Genomic DNA, 16,969 nt, shown 5'->3' with positions numbered 1-16,969 from the left:
GTTGCTTTGAAGATGGTAGGTTATGGATCTGGAGGTCCTGAGAAGTCACCACATGGAGAGACTGAAGCTGGGAAGCAGGAGTATAAATAGAAGTAATAGGAAGTTCTGATGATAAGTTTGGGTTCATGGATCCAACCATTCATGAAACTCTGTATCCTTGGGCTCATTAGGACCCTCCTTTCCCACATATTTTCCTAGAGGACTTTAAATCAAATTTCATCACTTACAACCAAAAAAGTAATGTTCTCTCCCCGAACTGTCCAATTAGGGAGATTCTACAACCTACTCTGGAAATGCAGTCAGTTGCCCCAATATCGTCATAGTCATATCAGTTAAGAATTCTTAGTCATGTAGGGCTTTAATTTTGTTTTCTGATAGGCACTCTGTAGTGGGAATAACAAAATAGCCCCACCTCCTGAAAAGAGAAAAAACAAAGAAACCCCCAAACCCCCAAACAATAATCTGGTTAACCATCTCTTTATAAAAACATCTTCATATGCTTGAATATTAAAGCATTTCAATATCCAGTTGTCCCTTCAACCTTGACATTAAATATTTTCTTTATTATGCAACTTCCAAATTATCCCCTTCCAGGAACATATGACAAGTTTAAAGCCTATCAAGGCATGATTTATATGAGACTGTTATACAGCCATCTCATAGCCTTTTTGGAAGATTTTACTGTGAGTTAGTTCTGGCATCTGGTCCTGAAAGATGGCGATGGATGGTGAGGGCCCCCCCCGAATGGGTCACATGGCGCTGCTCACTGGCCCTGAGGGATGGTCCTGCTGGGTCCATTTGCTACAACCGCTTTAATAGCAGGGATGGGTACCTACAGTTACTAGGTGAGTGTGGAGGATTTCAGTGGAATTGGCTAATGTAAGTACAGTGAAGTCACTTTTGCTCCACGACAGAGACCCAGAGCTGCTGTCACCTCTCCTCCCTGCCCTGGGATAGAGCAAGGCCACAGCCAACACCAGCTTGGGCCCCTTCTCTTCTCTCCCCGGCCTCTCTCCACAGCTGGGTCTGAATCCACAAATGACTTTGTTCCAATTAAGACATAAGAAGAAAAAATATAATTTCTAAGTCACTTAGCCTCGTGATACATACGCTGGGAAAATAAGTGTGTAGCTTTCCTACCCATCCCAGGCTCTGCAGTCAAACAAATCAATTCAGCCTTCAGAGAAGCATCCATTGCCTTGTGATTATGTTTGTGTAAAGTCTTGGGGTCTTTGATCAAAGAATGGCATTTCAGGCCAGGCCCTAATCCTCACTGCCTTAAGGTGTTTAAATGAGTAAAAAAAAAAAAAAAAAGTTGATAACAGCTGGGACTTAAATTTGCCTTTGCCCAGCTTTTGTTTTGAAAGGGCTTCTATTATCCGTGGCTTCCCTTTTCGAAGCAAAGATGGATCTTTGGGTAAACCAGAAAGGGAAGGAGGATATGAGAGGAAATGGGCGGAGACTCTGAATTAATCTTCTGAGGAGGAATGTTTGATCAGCGGGGAGGAGAGGATGGAAACCTCTGATGCTGACAGCAGGCACCTTTCTGACTAGGGTGTGATTGGCACCTTTGAAGCTTCAGTCAGGAGCCAGTGTCCAGTGGGTCCGGGCTTCCTCTGCCTGTGGGTGGTGGTGTTAATAATGTGGCAACTGGAAGGGTTAATTGCAGACAAGCAGCAGGATTACCACGAGGCCTCCTCAGCTCTAAAAGGAACAGTTCGAGGAAAGCCTCTGATCTGTCAGCCTTAGAGGAAATTAGTGGGAGCAGACTTGAGCAGGCTTAAAAAAAAGGCATTTAGGATATTAAAGCGAAATGTGAAGAGGATATTGAAATAGGGCAAAAGGGACAGGAGCGCTGATCTCTAAAAGCAGTGTGCCCCTCTTCCTACTAGGAATTTCCGTGGTTTGTTCAGATTTCACAGATGCCTCCTTTTGATGGTCCAGCAGCGTGATTTTACTTGCACCACAACAGGTTAGGGAAGGGTTACGCCACGTCAGCAAGCAGCTGTAGCTGTCCCCAGGTTCCTGTGCAAAACTTGTATGGTCTCCACCACCCGGCAGTTTCCGAATCTCCTGACACTGAGCCTCCCAGTATAATTTTAAAACAAGTCAGAGCATTACTGACACCCTATCTGCATTAGCTATCTATTGTATATTTTACTTCTTACCCTTCTGGTTCAAGTCGGGATGTTGCCAATAAATCCTGTGTTACCATTAAAGAGGCCATTCATCACGCTTCCTAATGTGATTAATCAAGATACACCACAGTACCCTTAAAATGAGATCATTTTGATAAATCATGTATGACATGAAAAGACTTTATTCCTTTTAAGTGCAATTTAGACTGTAATTTTTTTCCTCATTTATGATTCATGGGAGAAACATGGATAAAATTCCCTTGCACAGTTACACCTTATCTACAGCAATAACTCAAAACTGCTTTTAGATGAAAATTCAGGGTCTTATTCACCAAAGCTGAATGCCAGCTCATTATTTTCTGGCGTTCAGTAGTCCAAAAATAATGTCCGCACATTAAGCGGCATTCTCAAAAAGTTGGAATTGGCCAGGCACCAGGCACATCAATTACACTCCATCATCCTTAATAAGGAAGAAATATCAGATGTCCTCTTGGAGGTTTTTTGAATCAGTAATGCTCAGCCTTCACCTTCCCAATTTGGAATGATTTGGAAACAAAAATGGTAGTAACAAAAAAGTATGGGACTCTCAACTGCTTTATATGGCTCTTTTCTCCTGTTCCGTAAAGCTCAGAGGAGGTCTTTTTTTTTTTCTTCCTTCCCACATGGTTCAGGCTTTCTTTTCCATTCCCCTTTTCTTGTTTCATAAATGAAACTACCATTTTGTTCTGAGTCCTGTTTGTCTAAGCTGCTGTGTGATGCAGGCTTACCCTCGCCGCTGCCGCAGTAATTTGGGAAGCGATAGTCATAACCTCCAATAGAAAAATAATTTGAAAATGTGCCTTCTGGTGAGATCCATCAAGTGTAAGGTCACATTTTTGGTTAAAAGGCAGACACTGATGCTATTCATTAAACTGAAAAAATGGCTTGTTTTCCACTAATATTGAAATAAACCCTGGATGAATGTGAAGTCATGCTGGCATGCACTTAGATAGAAAGCAAAAGGAAACACAGATATATTGAATTTGGACATGGAAAGTCAACACTTTTAGGGCTTGCTGGAAACAGGGAATCGGGAAGATTGGCTGAAACAAATGGGAACAATTAGAAGTTCATTTGCCTCTTTCAGAGGATGAGCGGTTTAAAGAAGAATTCAGAGCCTAAGAATTACAGACTCACTTTGCGTTTTGTCAAACACGGTTACCGGTGAATAAGGACTCGATCAACAGGTAATTTATTTCACTGTTGTTCTTAGGGATTTATGTCAGGGAGTGGATCAAATCCCTGTATTTGACTTTGTGTTTAACCCAAGAACGCACATACCCCATTCATATCCGCGTAATATAACAAACGCATGAAAGCTCGAGTTTGTCTGGTGTGTCACATTCATGCCGGTGTTCAATCAGATAGACACAAAACAGCAAATAAAGATTCGTTGTGTGTAATTCACATTTAAAAGAAATTTCCCATGCTTTTGTTTTTTTTCTGATATAAAGAATGAATTAAAAATATAAGGCCGTTAAGGCTGTACTTGCCTTGTTTAGGTTTCCGTTTCGCATTTATGACTTTCTATTTTTGCTAAAAAGATCTGTAAATTTAAAAAATATGCATGTATCTCATTAAAAAAGTTTCCTCGTTCTAGCAGCACTCAGCAAATCTCCAAAGAATGCAAGTTTAGAACATAAATATTTTAAGGCCCCATAAAATTGGCAGTGAATATTTTTTTCCCTCTAAGACCATGTTCATTTCATTCCAATTTACTACCACGATTATATTTTCCAAAGCAGCTTTTAATACAATACACAATTATTTCATATGGGGTTGTGTAGGTCACCTCATTAAGCCTGTAAAGATCAGGTCTCTTGTGATCCCCACAAATATCCTTGCATTTATTCCTAATTAAAATGGCTCTCCTAAAGTGTCTCAAGTTTATCAATACAAATAACAAGCTAAGCAAAATAACCACATTTGGAAAGTCAGCGGGGCAAGGTGACCTGGTCCCCCAAACCTCAAGCAGAGCCAACTGTGGTGTGTCCGCAGTGGTGCCCTGCCACCTGTTGGCTCTGCTTACACATAACAGAATATTGATGTCCCTCACAGCGGTGGGGTCACCCTCCCTGACCCCTGTCCCAGTTCATCACCCCCGAGAGAGAAAGAAGGGGCCGTTCGAGAATTCCGGGCCTTCTGATTTCCCCCATCATTCATTTCCTTGGCCACATGTTTCTTCTACTAATGCTAAAAATTTATGGCTGAGCACATTAAGGGCAGTACAAGTCCTTCCCTTCTTCTGGATTATTTCAGAGTTTCCTGTCATAAGGAAATCCAAGACAACGTGTCCTCAGTGGATTGTATGTGACAGTGTCTGTTTCTATCTCAGGAATCTGAGGCATGATGGATAAACTGTCAGTTTTGAAGGATGATGTTTTCTCCATATTTCCATTATGAACTGGGCTGTCATCTCCTAATAAATTTCTTGCATTGGTATCAATTTATTTTTACAAGCAGAGGATCTGATGTATTTGGGAAAGGCACTGACAGCAGATCTGGCCTAGCTTGACAGAGCTGGCTCCACCTCATTTTGGAAAACTACTTTGGTTCCAAGGACAGAACTTGACCCACAGCCCTCGAGAATAAAAAACTCTGTGAGAGGAAGAGAGACACATGAGGCAAGTTCCTTCTTTTAAGCCAAAATAAATCAAGCCTGTAGGACTACCATGACATAATATTATTTCTAAGACAACTCTACAAACACAGATGAGAAATGCCGTATGTAGCTACTTACTAATGCTGGTTTAGACCATTGCAATAATGCAGTGAATCTATGGATGGACTCAAGATTATAACAAGGCTATACAGATCTCACTATTTTTTGCCCTCAGAAGGAATCTTAGTAGTGCTTTTCTGCCTAACAAGTGAGGGGTAGAGTCTATTCATGTAATAAATACTCGGTTACAAACGATGAGCGCGTCCCTGTCATAGTTACTACCAATAGCAGGAGAGGTCAAGAAACATTAGCCCTACCTCTCAAGAAACTTAAATCTACTTAAAGAGGTAAGATACAAAAAAGCACAGGTTACACAAAGTTAGAATGAAGTAAAAATAAATCATAGCTAATGTTTAATGAGCAATGCTAAGATCTTTGTGTCTTAGCTTTACTGGGAAGAGAGGCCGTAGAACCTCAGAATGGTTATGAAAGTGGCTATGGGAGGCAATCTGCCTGGACTTGTGTCCCTGCTCTGCCACATACCAGTAGCCCACGAGACTAAGTGAGACTTGTTCAAATTACTCAGTTTCTCTGGGCCTTAGTTTTAACATAGGAGTAGGGGTTATGGCTGCCTCATGGGAATGCTGTGAAGATTGAATAAATTAATACGTGGAAAGTGTTTAACGTAGTCCCAGATACAAAGTAAGCACGGATATGTGTTAGCTATTTTAAACTATCATCGTTATCCTTCTGTCATAATAACATGACTATTATTATTACCATTTTACAGTCCAAGAAAGTGGCTTAAAGAGATTAAGTAAATTGCCCAAGGTCATACAGCCAGATGGAGCCTAGCTCTAAATCTTGGTCAGGAAGGCATCTGAGCATAGAAAACAGAGAAGTAGAAGATATCCAAGTTGTAAATAAGTCAAGGACAGAATCCTTGAAGCTTAATTAGCTTTTTTCTTACTATCCTTTCCATTCCTAGGCCATAAAATAGCCTTGTTCTACATAGCCCCAAACATATTGTGGATGTTATTTAATAAGCGTTATATGTAGTGGTGTACCAAGTCTCTAGGAAAAAAAAAAAAAGTAGTATGTTTATGTGTACACAGTTTACTATAATTTTGATGTTTATAAACGATGAGTAACATGCAATTTATGTGTAAAAATTGAATATATAATGCCTTTTATTATAAATTCCATGCAGCCAGTTGATTCTTAGAGAATACTTTTTTAAAATTATTTTAGCCAAACTCTCATGTCCATAGACAATCGAAGGTTGTAGTAGATGAACAAGTGTAGTTCTGATATGAGATATCAACTATTTTCTCTTCTTACTGAACATGTCAGAACTTCCCTCATTTGTCAATGACCTGAGCAATGTCTTAACTGGGTAATGGGGTTTGAAAATTGGAAGACTGTTTCCTCCCATGTTTATCCTACTTACAATGTATTGACCACAGGCACAGTATTCTTTTAATCTGCATCATTAACTTTTTTTTTAGCACTTTCTTAAGTTCAGGAAATCAATAAAATAGTAAGTCAATCCCTAATTTGTAGCATTTGGTAACTTCTGCTATAAATACTCCCACCATGGCAGTGTCACACTACCAAAGTGACATCCCTAAACAGGTGGAAAGAGATGTGAAGTAACGCATCATTATATAGTATTTCCACTGGAGAGATGTAGTAGACAAAAATATTGTAAAGAACATAAATAACAGGAAAATTTTATAAAGCAGGAAGTGTTGAGCTGTGGTATATATTACCTTTTCATACAATTTGTCCAATTATAAGTGTATGCAATTCAATTTTTTTTAAGCAATCCAATTTTAAATAAAGACTATGTCAACACAAGATTCCTGAAAATTTAACTGTGGTTTTTGTGAGCTGGTCCAGGTTGACTCCAGACCTGCTGGTTATTTCAACCCTGAATGGCCTAGGAGATCTGAAACACTTCTGTATCTACATTGCATAGTCAATTAGTTATTAATGAATGACTTAATGGTTTTATTATATGCCAGGCCACATAGTTAATGTTGCATATTAACATGAATTGAATCATCCGTTGCTACAAATATATATTATATATATTATCTGCCTTAGTGTATACATACCAAATCCAGGATGGGTTTTTTTTTTTTTTTCAGATACCTTCAAACTTCAAGTTCATTGTACAGTTTTGGGATTCAAGCTATGGAATCAAGTAGTGTTGGCCAGAATTCCAAATTGCCCACATAATAGCTGGGTACTCTTGGGCGATTATATAATCTCCCTAAATTTAATTGCTTAATCTATAAAATAATAATAATATTACTTATATCTTAAGGTTGTTGATAGAGTTAAATGAAACTCTGTGTGTAAATGCCTACATATAATTAGTGCTCAAGAAATGGGACACACACAATTATATATACACTCATTACCTGCAAGTTATAATGTATTTTACATTCTGATTATGTTCTATGTTTTGAACATGGGACAAAAACTAAATTTTTAGAAAGTTTTAATAATTAGAAACAAACTATTATTTCACCATGTTTCTGTGGACAAAGCTGATTGTTTATAGACAGGATATTCTGCTTTTAAAATTACCCATACTTTTTTTTTTTTTTTTTTTTTTTTTTTTTTTTTAGTAAATTCTCTCTCATTTGACAGTTCAAGAAGTTCCTGTGTTAGAGGCTATAAGGCATTCACTCTCAGGTTGGGTCTGGGCCCCTCTGCTCTTGAAGTCTATGTTCTTACCAAAAATGACCAGTTAGGACCCTGGTGATGTGGTGTGAACCAGGTGAGCGATGGTCAGGAGAGGAGGATTGCAAAAACCTTGGGGCCCCCAGTGCAGACAGAGGGTGGCACTGAGGAAACAACTTGGGCGTTGGGGGGCTTTGGCCTTCTGACTTGGTTCCTAATCACTTTGTGGACTTCAGAACTATATATCCTTGGGCATGTTACTTATCCTATGTCTCTGTTTGCTCTTTATTCAAATGAAAATAATTGGACATACCTCATACACTGGAAAACCATTAGCACCTAGAGTGCATTCGGGAAATACTAGCTCCTGTGCCACACTTCACCTCCTCTCTTTCCAATCCTCTTCTCTTTCCTCCTCACCTCCCATTATTCTTCCCTCTTCATTCACCTCTCTTCACTCTGATGGGAGAGATTGGAAAGGTAGTTGACAGAAAAATCCATTGTTTCATATCAGCCCTGATTTATAGGTAGGATTTTAAATCTTAAAATTTTAAATATTTTAAATTGCAAGAGGCAATGACATAACTAAATAAGTTGAAAAATCAAATCACTCTAAATCACATTAACAAAAATACATTTTTAATGATTTTATTTATTTTTATTTTAGAGAGAGAGCAAGCACTGGTGCACAAGGGAGGAAGGACGGGCAGAGGGAGAGAAAAAGGGAGAGAATCCCAAGCATACTCTGTATAGTGCCCCAACATGGGGCTCCATGTGGCCCTCTATCTCAGGACCCTAAGCTCATGATTTGAGCTGAAACCAAGAATCAGATGCTTAAACCCACTGAACTACCCAGGTGCCCCAACAAAAATCTTTAATCTTTGCCTATTTGCTTTTACCCATTGTAAATCTTAAAATTGTTAAAAATCACGGCATATGCACTCTTTAATATTTACTATGTTTACTTAATATTATATAATAAAAGTCTTGGCATATTTCTCCCTCTTTTATATTATAGTTTTATTTGGTTGCCATAAGAATTCATGATTATTTCCATAATATCCAATATTTAGATTTTTATTTTTCCTTCTGCTATATTAGTGTCTGCTAAAAATATTTTGGAAGCCACCACTCTAGATAATTTGTAAGGGCTTTTACATCTTCTATATTCTACGATTTCATTATTTATGTAGTAGCCCACAATATGCCCAAGCCATGGTCCTTCCTTTTTTCTGTTCCTGGTTCTTTTTTCTTTTTTTCCCCTCCCTTCCTCTTTCCTTCCACAGATATTTCTAAACTATAACTCGGAGCCTGATGCCATTTTAGATGCTGGACCCCTTTAGTGGAAAGGGAGGTCGGCGGGGGGTTGGGGTGACTGGGTGATGGGCACTGAGGGGGGTACTTGGTGGGATGAGCACTGGGTGTTATGCTATATGTTGGCAAATTGAACTCCAATAAAAAAATTTAAAAAAAAAAGAACTGGACTCCTTTATACCAGATAGAACCAATAGGAAGTTCTATGCTGTTGCCTTCAAGGGGCTTCCTTATTTCAGAGAAGTCTTTGGCACCTTACCCCTTCTCTGACTTTTAGCCTGCCCCAGCCTTCAGCTTCTTCACTCAGCTCAATGCTATGCTTTGCCCAGATTCTGCCCTTTGTCCCTTTGGGATATTTCTTAATCTCTTGGTTATTGACTCACCCTCATCCCTACCCTACTGTTTTTTATTACCCCCCCCTCTCCAATTTCTTGACTTCTGGCTCTAACAATCTATGGCCATTTCTGTTCCCAACCCTGTCTGTCGTTCCCAACCCAATGCGTCTGTCAGAAAGTCTTTCTGTCTTGATTCACACTGAAAGGGATGGTGCCTTCACCCAGGAGTGGGTCAGAAGTCAGGCAGGTTCTTTAGCTTCTAATTTAATTTTTCAGTTGATGGCAAGTTTTTACCTCTGATTGTGGCAATTTGGCTCACACTTTTGTTGTGTTGAATTATAATCATTGTATAGGTAGTTTTATCTTTCACATTACAATATTTTATTCACTCAGTCACCATGCACTGACTTCTTTCTATATTTCTAGCAGTGTGTTGGGTACAAGGGTTAATAGTATAGTTAATCTTGGAAAGCTAATATAGTTAATCTTGAAAGCTTTCTCTTAGTATGAATAAGAAACAAGCAAGAACATAATCACTGTTCCATGTGTCCTAACAGAGGTCAGGGAAAATTTTCTGTAATAATACAGAGTATGGAGGTCATGCTACCAGTTGGTGACTCTTAATAACCAGTATTAATCATGGTTATCTTTTTTTTTTTTTTTGATGAGTCAGGAATTCAAAGCCCTCGTTTTATTTTTTTTTTGGTATTCTCAGCACAAGGCTTGGCATATAGTAGGTGGTTATTAAATACTTGATAACTAAATGAGTGATGTTTTTTCTTATGAAAGAAAATAAATGTTTTTAGAAGAGTCAGCTTTATACCACAGTTTCAGGGAATGAATTGTGATGAAAAGTGAAGATTGCTTTTACTTGAAGGAGGCTGACAAATTTCCCAGACCCAGGATCACTTTATGCCGTGTATGATTTAAGGGTGAGTGAGCATGCCAAAGCGCTCCACTTGAGCTGAGTAATGGGGAATGAGTTGTGGAGATGTGGTCTTAGATGGTATTTTGTGAAAAATAGTAGGAGATTTATGGCTATTAAACAACTTTGTAGCTGCCCCCTTCTTGTTTTGAAGCCTGCCAAATCGCTCCTCCTGTGGTCTGTATCATATTCCTTCAGGGCATCCATGATGTTCAGAAATATCCATTGGAATGCAGGCTCCGTGGAATGCACCCAATGGGAAGGGACTTGGTTTTTACATACTCATCTGAAGACATTTGTTTTCTGCAGCCACTGAGTAAAATTCTCACTTTGCAAATCTCTTATGGAGTGTGTTGTGTTTCCATGGACTCTTTTCCAATAAGGTTGCCCAAGTTATGCCTGCCTCCCTGCATTATTGAAATTGCAACATGCAGTATATTAGTGACTATTATCATTATTGATGTGAGTTTAAAAAATTATCAGCAACACTCCAATTGTGAGAAGGGGAAGAGGTTAGAAACCTTCAGTATGCTTTGACAAATCTTAAACAGAAGGATTTACTGGGCTGGCCTGAGTATCTCAAGCCTTGCTGTGAAAAAGGTGTACATATTTGCTATTATTTATCAGCTTCTTCCATTCTGTTGTTATGCTTAGCAGCCTTAGAAAAAACAGAAAAGGATATTTCTTTGCAAAAAAAAAAAGCCAACAATAAACAGCCTTAATCCATGTTGTGCATGTACTGGGAAATTGCTAGAAAAAACTTCCTCTCATTATGGGTTCACATCAGAATAGGGTGTTATGGATCAGAGAAGAAACAGGAATCTTTGTTTTTCTTTTTTAATTATTTAATTTTGAGAAATTTCAAATATGTAGAAAAGTTGAAAAATAATGAACACATGTAACTACCATGCAGAGTTTATATTTTCTGATATTTTGGCATATTTGTTTCCACGTTTTGTCTTTAAATAAAATAAATAAATCATATGTATAATTGAGGCTCCTCCCATTCTGTTAGCCCCAGTCCTAATATTCTGCTTTTTGGTAGAGACAACCATTTTCATGAGTTTAGTGTTTAACTTGTAAAATTTTTAGATGTTTCCATACACACTTGATGTAGAAGTACTACATATATATATATAAATATCATACCATATTTATAATTTTGCAACTTGTATTTTCACTGTGTCAAAATTTTAGACCTATTCAAGTTGAGATACATAAATCAGGTTTATTACTCTTAAATGCCAAATATTATTCTGTCATATGAATATATAACATTTTATTTATCCATTTTCCTTATTGACAGGCATTTGAACTACTTCCAATTTGTTCTGATCCAAATAATCATGCAATAAGCACTGTTTTATGTTCTACTTTATAGACTTGAGTGAAATTTTCCATAACATATACATTTGAAATGGAGTTGCTGTACCAATTTTCAATTTTATTAGATATTGCTAAATTATTCTCCAAAGTAGTTGAACCAGTATTCATTTCCACTGGCAAGTTGAACCAGCGTCCATTCCCCCTGGCAAGAAGATAAAAGTTCTTTCCCTTTCTTCTCCTTAGCACTTGATGTAAGACTTGAAAGTTTGCCAATATGGCGGGTGGAAAAATTGTATCTTGTTTTAATAATGCATTGCTCTTCAGACTAGTGAATTTGACCGTCTTCTCTTTCCTTCACTGACCACTTAGGTTTTTCCTTCTTTGAATTGCCTGACATTTCCACTGTCCATTTTTTCTATTGTATTTTTAATTATTTAGGTATATATGTATTCTGGTAGCTAACATTTTATTGTAGATGTTACAAATATCTTCAAACAGGAGTGATCTAAAAAGTAAAATGTAAAAGTATAATTCTCGTCCATAGATAGTTAGGAAATTTGGCAAGAACTCAAAAATTTGAGAGGATTTGTGATTCTGAAGATTCAGATTCACCCAAATTACCCTATTCCTATTTTAGGTATAGCTTCTTAATCCAGGTAAAAGAAACCGTTATTCAAGTTTTTCCTCTTAACGTTTCTATCATCTCATACTCAATATACTATGGGTACATTACTTCAGTTTCAAGAGAAGTTCTTTATTTTGCTCCACTTGCACTGTTGTGTAGGTACCGCATGCTGACCTATTGCACCACTGGAGTTCCAAGGACATTTATTTTGGGGCAGGTAGTGTGCAAGTTTAAGACATTACTACTTGTTCCATATGATAATCATGCTTTTCTTAACTGTGCATATAAGCATAATATTCACCAAAAAAGCATAATATTCAGAGAACAAATTGAAAAGATCACAGGGACTTCATTTTGATAATAGCCAAGTCAAAGGACTGGTGGTTAGAATCTTAATTTGTAGTCGTTTCCCTAAATATCCAGCCATAGATGTGCCACTGAAAGACACAGTTTGCAAAATTGTTCTTTTCCTGAATTCTTTTCCATAACTTGAGTTTATAAATGGACACTGAGCAGAAAAGTAATTAAACGCTAGGCATAGCATGATGACTGCAAAACAGAACTCTAGCCATGCCACTTTTGCTTTGACTACAACTGGAAATAAAGGTAAATAGCTATTTTACCCTTGGTTATAAAGCTCTAATGTTTTGCCCAGTCAGAGGTATTTGCTGAAAGGTAGTTTCTTCCAGTAATTTTAGGAAAAGCTGTCATCAAATTGTCAACAGCCCAAATTGAGATTAAACGCACTAAGAAATCTCACAATATAGCAACCTAAACTCATACTGGAATTGTAGGCCTTTTTAGCATTGAGGTGGAACAGAAACATTGACAGAGAGAGAAACTATGGCCTTTTACTAAGGAAGTATGGTAGATCTGTGGAGGGACAACTCCTATTACTTAGCCCCATATATCCTGCCTCCAGCATTGAATCGGTGCCATATTTAGAACACTGTCACTGTGTCTCATTTATCATGTGGGGATTGCAGGAGACCCTGACTGCCAAATGGAGGGACATGTGGTGACTCTAGTATTTGAAATTTAATCTAATTTCTGACTCTTTATGTTCTTGCAGTATCCTAAATGTCTAATGATATAGTATCTAGTAAGTCTTGTCTACTTTTTAAAACATTTTTCTTAGTGACTGAACTTTTTTCTTTCTGGACCCAATACCCTTGGATCAAGCTTTAAACACCACATATTTCCCTTGGAGCTGGAATGAAGTAATGCTACCTGAAATCTGTCTCTACCTTAGGGACAGAGCTTCTGATTTTGCTCCATTCAGAACTCTTTCTCTAAGTCTCCACTGAAAGCCGCTTAATCAAACATCTCAAATGTCAGAAGCGGGGTTTAAAGGGTTTTTCTAGCAAGTAGGTCTAATCTCCTACTTAGTTTTGATTCCTATAATGTAGATAATCTCTTTGGAGAAAAGGCCTGCTCCTAGCAGGGCAAATATATCCCGTAGAATGTATTTCCTATTCCAGAAAGAAAAAAGTAGCATTAATGAAATTTACTTTTTCTTGAAGCTTGGAAAGGTTGTAAGCTTAGGATTTTGATCCTAGCAGATGTTCTTTTTTGGGTATTAAAAAAAAAAAGTAGTATTTGATTCAGAAGTCTCAGTAAGAATTACAGTGGTGATGCTTCTTGCTATAAGCAGCCACGCTCTGAATGTGACAGACCAGTCATTAGTTCTGAGGGACAGCTGACCCCACAGCCATAGTCTTTCTTCCCGGCCTTATCCCCATTGTTGTAAAGCTAGAGAGAAAGAAAGATAGCACCACTTACAGATACAGGTCACACACTATACAGTTTGATGGTTAAAGAGCTGTTTGTGTACAATAAAAAATCGTCTTCAAGATACATTTCATATCATTTTCTTTTAGGTCTCAGAATGACAAAATTTTATTGATAACCATTATATCCCAGATTTCAGATGAGTTTTTCAGTGCTATTGTTAAACTCAGACAGAACCCCAACTGCATGGTGCACAATGGTTTATATCCTTCACTTCAGGCTGCTGAGCCCCCAGCCTCTCTGTGTCTCTCTGCCCTGGGGCCCATGCAAGCCAGCCCTGTTTTTCCCCATCCACCCTAGGGCAAAGCTCAGCATCCTTACTGGTTTCCAGAGCAATCTACGCATAGTGAACATGTAATCTGTGGGAAGTACTGGAAGAGGGCCTGTGGCAGCAATCTAATTCCATACCGTTTCTGGCCTTTTTCCTCTCTCTCTTCCTCTTCCTGCTTTCAGTTCAGGAAATAAACACACCATTCTCTTGTCTCAGAGCACTTCCACCTGTACCGAGGCTCCTCAAATCTTTGTATGCTACCCTACACTCACCAGAATATTATCTCAGCACAGACAACTCTTGCTTCCTAGGAAGAGTCTTGGTTGACCATATTTCTTCCAGACCCAGATCCCTAGGAGACATGTTTGGTAAATGAAGGTATTCAGTGTTTGGTGTTACTTCATGTTGACATTTTCTTTTATTACACAGGCTTCCAGTGACTGCGTCACGGCCTCTCCAGAGCACCACTATACACCCCTGCCTTCTGCTTCCAGGGATCTCACGAATCACCGAGGTAGGAACTCGGCTTTTTACTGCTCTTAGTGGTTGCAGGGAGGGACACTTGACTGTGCAGAGCTCTGGGCTTATTATTGCTGCCTCGGCACTTTAGAAGGAACACAGTGCTTTTCAAGTCCTTGATGAGAAAACCATACCTGTCAAACCTAGCGATTTTAACTCATATTAAACAGAATTTACTGGCAGTCTACTGGGAAGGCAAATAAATCCATGCTATGATATAATTTTGTGATTTGATTTTTTTTCTTTAAGTAAAGAGATTATAGTACTTAAAAATTACTAAGTAGATCATTACCTGCAGCAAAAGTGATGGAGAGAATTGGGAAACTCTAATATTTGTAAAAGTATCATTGTTTGGGGAGTAGAATAGTTGAAATCTATAATTTCAAAATGAATAAACTCTACATTACAGCTAAAAGGAATTCCAGTTTGCCTAGCAACATTGCAGAGAATCAACGCACAGTTTTCCTTAAGTTATCTGATCCTCAAAACATTAATTTTGTTTACCCAGTATTTCCAAAGCTTTAAATTCCTATTGTCATCTGTGGAGTCTGCATGGAATATAATTCAAAATTGCCTTGACCCTAAGCTGGTTGCTCAGGCCGAGGACTGTATGATCACCTTTGTTGGAACTGGGGAGGACAGGGAGAGGCCATACAGCGTAACTTATTTACCCCATTTTATGGGTTATGACAACAGCCACATTCCTTAACTGTGAATCTACCTTCCAATAGTAAATATGAACAGGCTTAGTTTGAGGGCCTTCTATACATTAAATGCCAGTTCCCCAAGCAGGAAATTCCCCTCATACATTTAGGGAACACTGAATAAGGACTGTTGTAGCTCTGTCATCTAGCTACATTGCAGAATGGATGGGTAGAAACAAAGGCTGTAGAGGACCCAGAAAGTGGTGAAGTTGGCACTCTGAGAAGACATGTGGGCTCTGGACAAATGACACACTTCTGTTCTATAGGAAATGATCAAAAATATGACACAGGGTTCTAGGTGTCTATGACTTGGACCTGTGTTGCCCCTTTGATGTCTGGGCACAGTAGAACTTTTCTTCATTTTACATATATTTTGGTCCAATTATGGTTTTGTTCACTAAGTGTCAGCTTTGTGAAAGTCAGTTTTGCTCAAAAGCAGGTAGAACCAATAGCTGCTAACATGCTATGTTTTGAGGGGTATGTATAGATCTCCTTCGCTGAATGTCCTTATGGAAGTCTCAAACATATTCCTTTAGAGAATATTTTTTTGAGGGGGATGGAGAGTTCCCCTAGGTAAATAATAATACTGTATCTAAACAAAATAACTAACTCTAGCATGGATTTATTTTTTGGTTTCTTATATTGAATAAAGGTATTTTTACTCTGTAGCTCATTGAGTACACTACATAGGAATTGAAGGCTCAGACCCATAAGCCTACTTCTGAAAGTTGATCTAGCCCTGAAATTGAGATTTCACAACAGAAGGACATGATCAGATCCATGATCATCCTCCATAATAGGACAAATTTCATTTGTTACTATAATGATAAAATAAGAAAAATGAACCTTAAAGAAATGGAATTTAAGAGTACAAGTTTTGAGGGTATATTGAGTAATATTTGGAATATGGAAGAATGCTCAAGGTGTTTAGAGTTAAAACAAGTGCCCTTTAATGACATCAGAGCCCAGCATCAATGGGAACATTGCTGTTGAAAGGACCCAGCCACAGATATCTCAATTTTACTGAAGAATTTGCCTAAAAACTTAATGCTCTGGTTAAATTTGCCTACAAATTTAATGCTCTGGTTGCTTGATGCTAAGGACCTGGTAGTGAAAAAAAGCAGGTCAGCATCATGAAACGACAGGCAGGTCTTTGGGCCTATGGCATGTGGACACCACTAAAAACAGAGCCCACAAAGTCATTAAGGTTGAATTTATATAAGGCTGATACATGTAGGAAAGAGATGAAACTGATATATTTTAGCTGGGCATGAATCACACAATAACAAGTAGGAAAAGCCTGATTTTTTTGGCACCCAGAATGAAACAATTTAATGCCATCTTTTTTCTTTTTTTAAGATTTACTTATTTATTTTAAAGAAAGAAAGAAAGAGTGCATATGAGTGAGGAGTAGGGCAGAGGGAGAAAATCTGCAGCCTCTCCTCTGAGTGCAGAGCCCAATGCAGTCTCCATCTCATGATCCATGAGATCATGACCTAAGCTGAAACCAAGAGTTGAATGCTTAATGGCCTGAGCCACTGAGGTGCCCCAATGCCACCTTGTTTTTTCATATTTAAGTTAAATTATTCTATATTTTTGATCATATAAATCACCAAACTATTTGGC

General features: G+C 38.2%; 1 protein-coding gene across 1 annotated transcript in view; it reads left to right on the top strand.

Annotated features, from left to right (window-relative positions):
* The window catches only part of LRMDA (leucine rich melanocyte differentiation associated), a 1,013,426-nt gene that overhangs the window by 802,643 nt on the left and 193,814 nt on the right, over nucleotides 1-16,969 (top strand). Inside the window, exon 6 of the mRNA XM_055325848.1 lies at nucleotides 14,550-14,634. Coding sequence (XP_055181823.1) covers nucleotides 14,550-14,634 — 85 coding nt within the window. The remainder of the gene's footprint in view (nucleotides 1-14,549; nucleotides 14,635-16,969) is intronic.

Source organism: Nyctereutes procyonoides, unplaced genomic scaffold (assembly GCF_905146905.1).
Source record: "Nyctereutes procyonoides isolate TBG_1078 unplaced genomic scaffold, NYPRO_anot_genome, whole genome shotgun sequence".
Classification (NCBI taxonomy): domain Eukaryota; kingdom Metazoa; phylum Chordata; class Mammalia; order Carnivora; family Canidae; genus Nyctereutes; species Nyctereutes procyonoides.
This window is presented reverse-complemented; position numbering and strand designations above follow the sequence as displayed.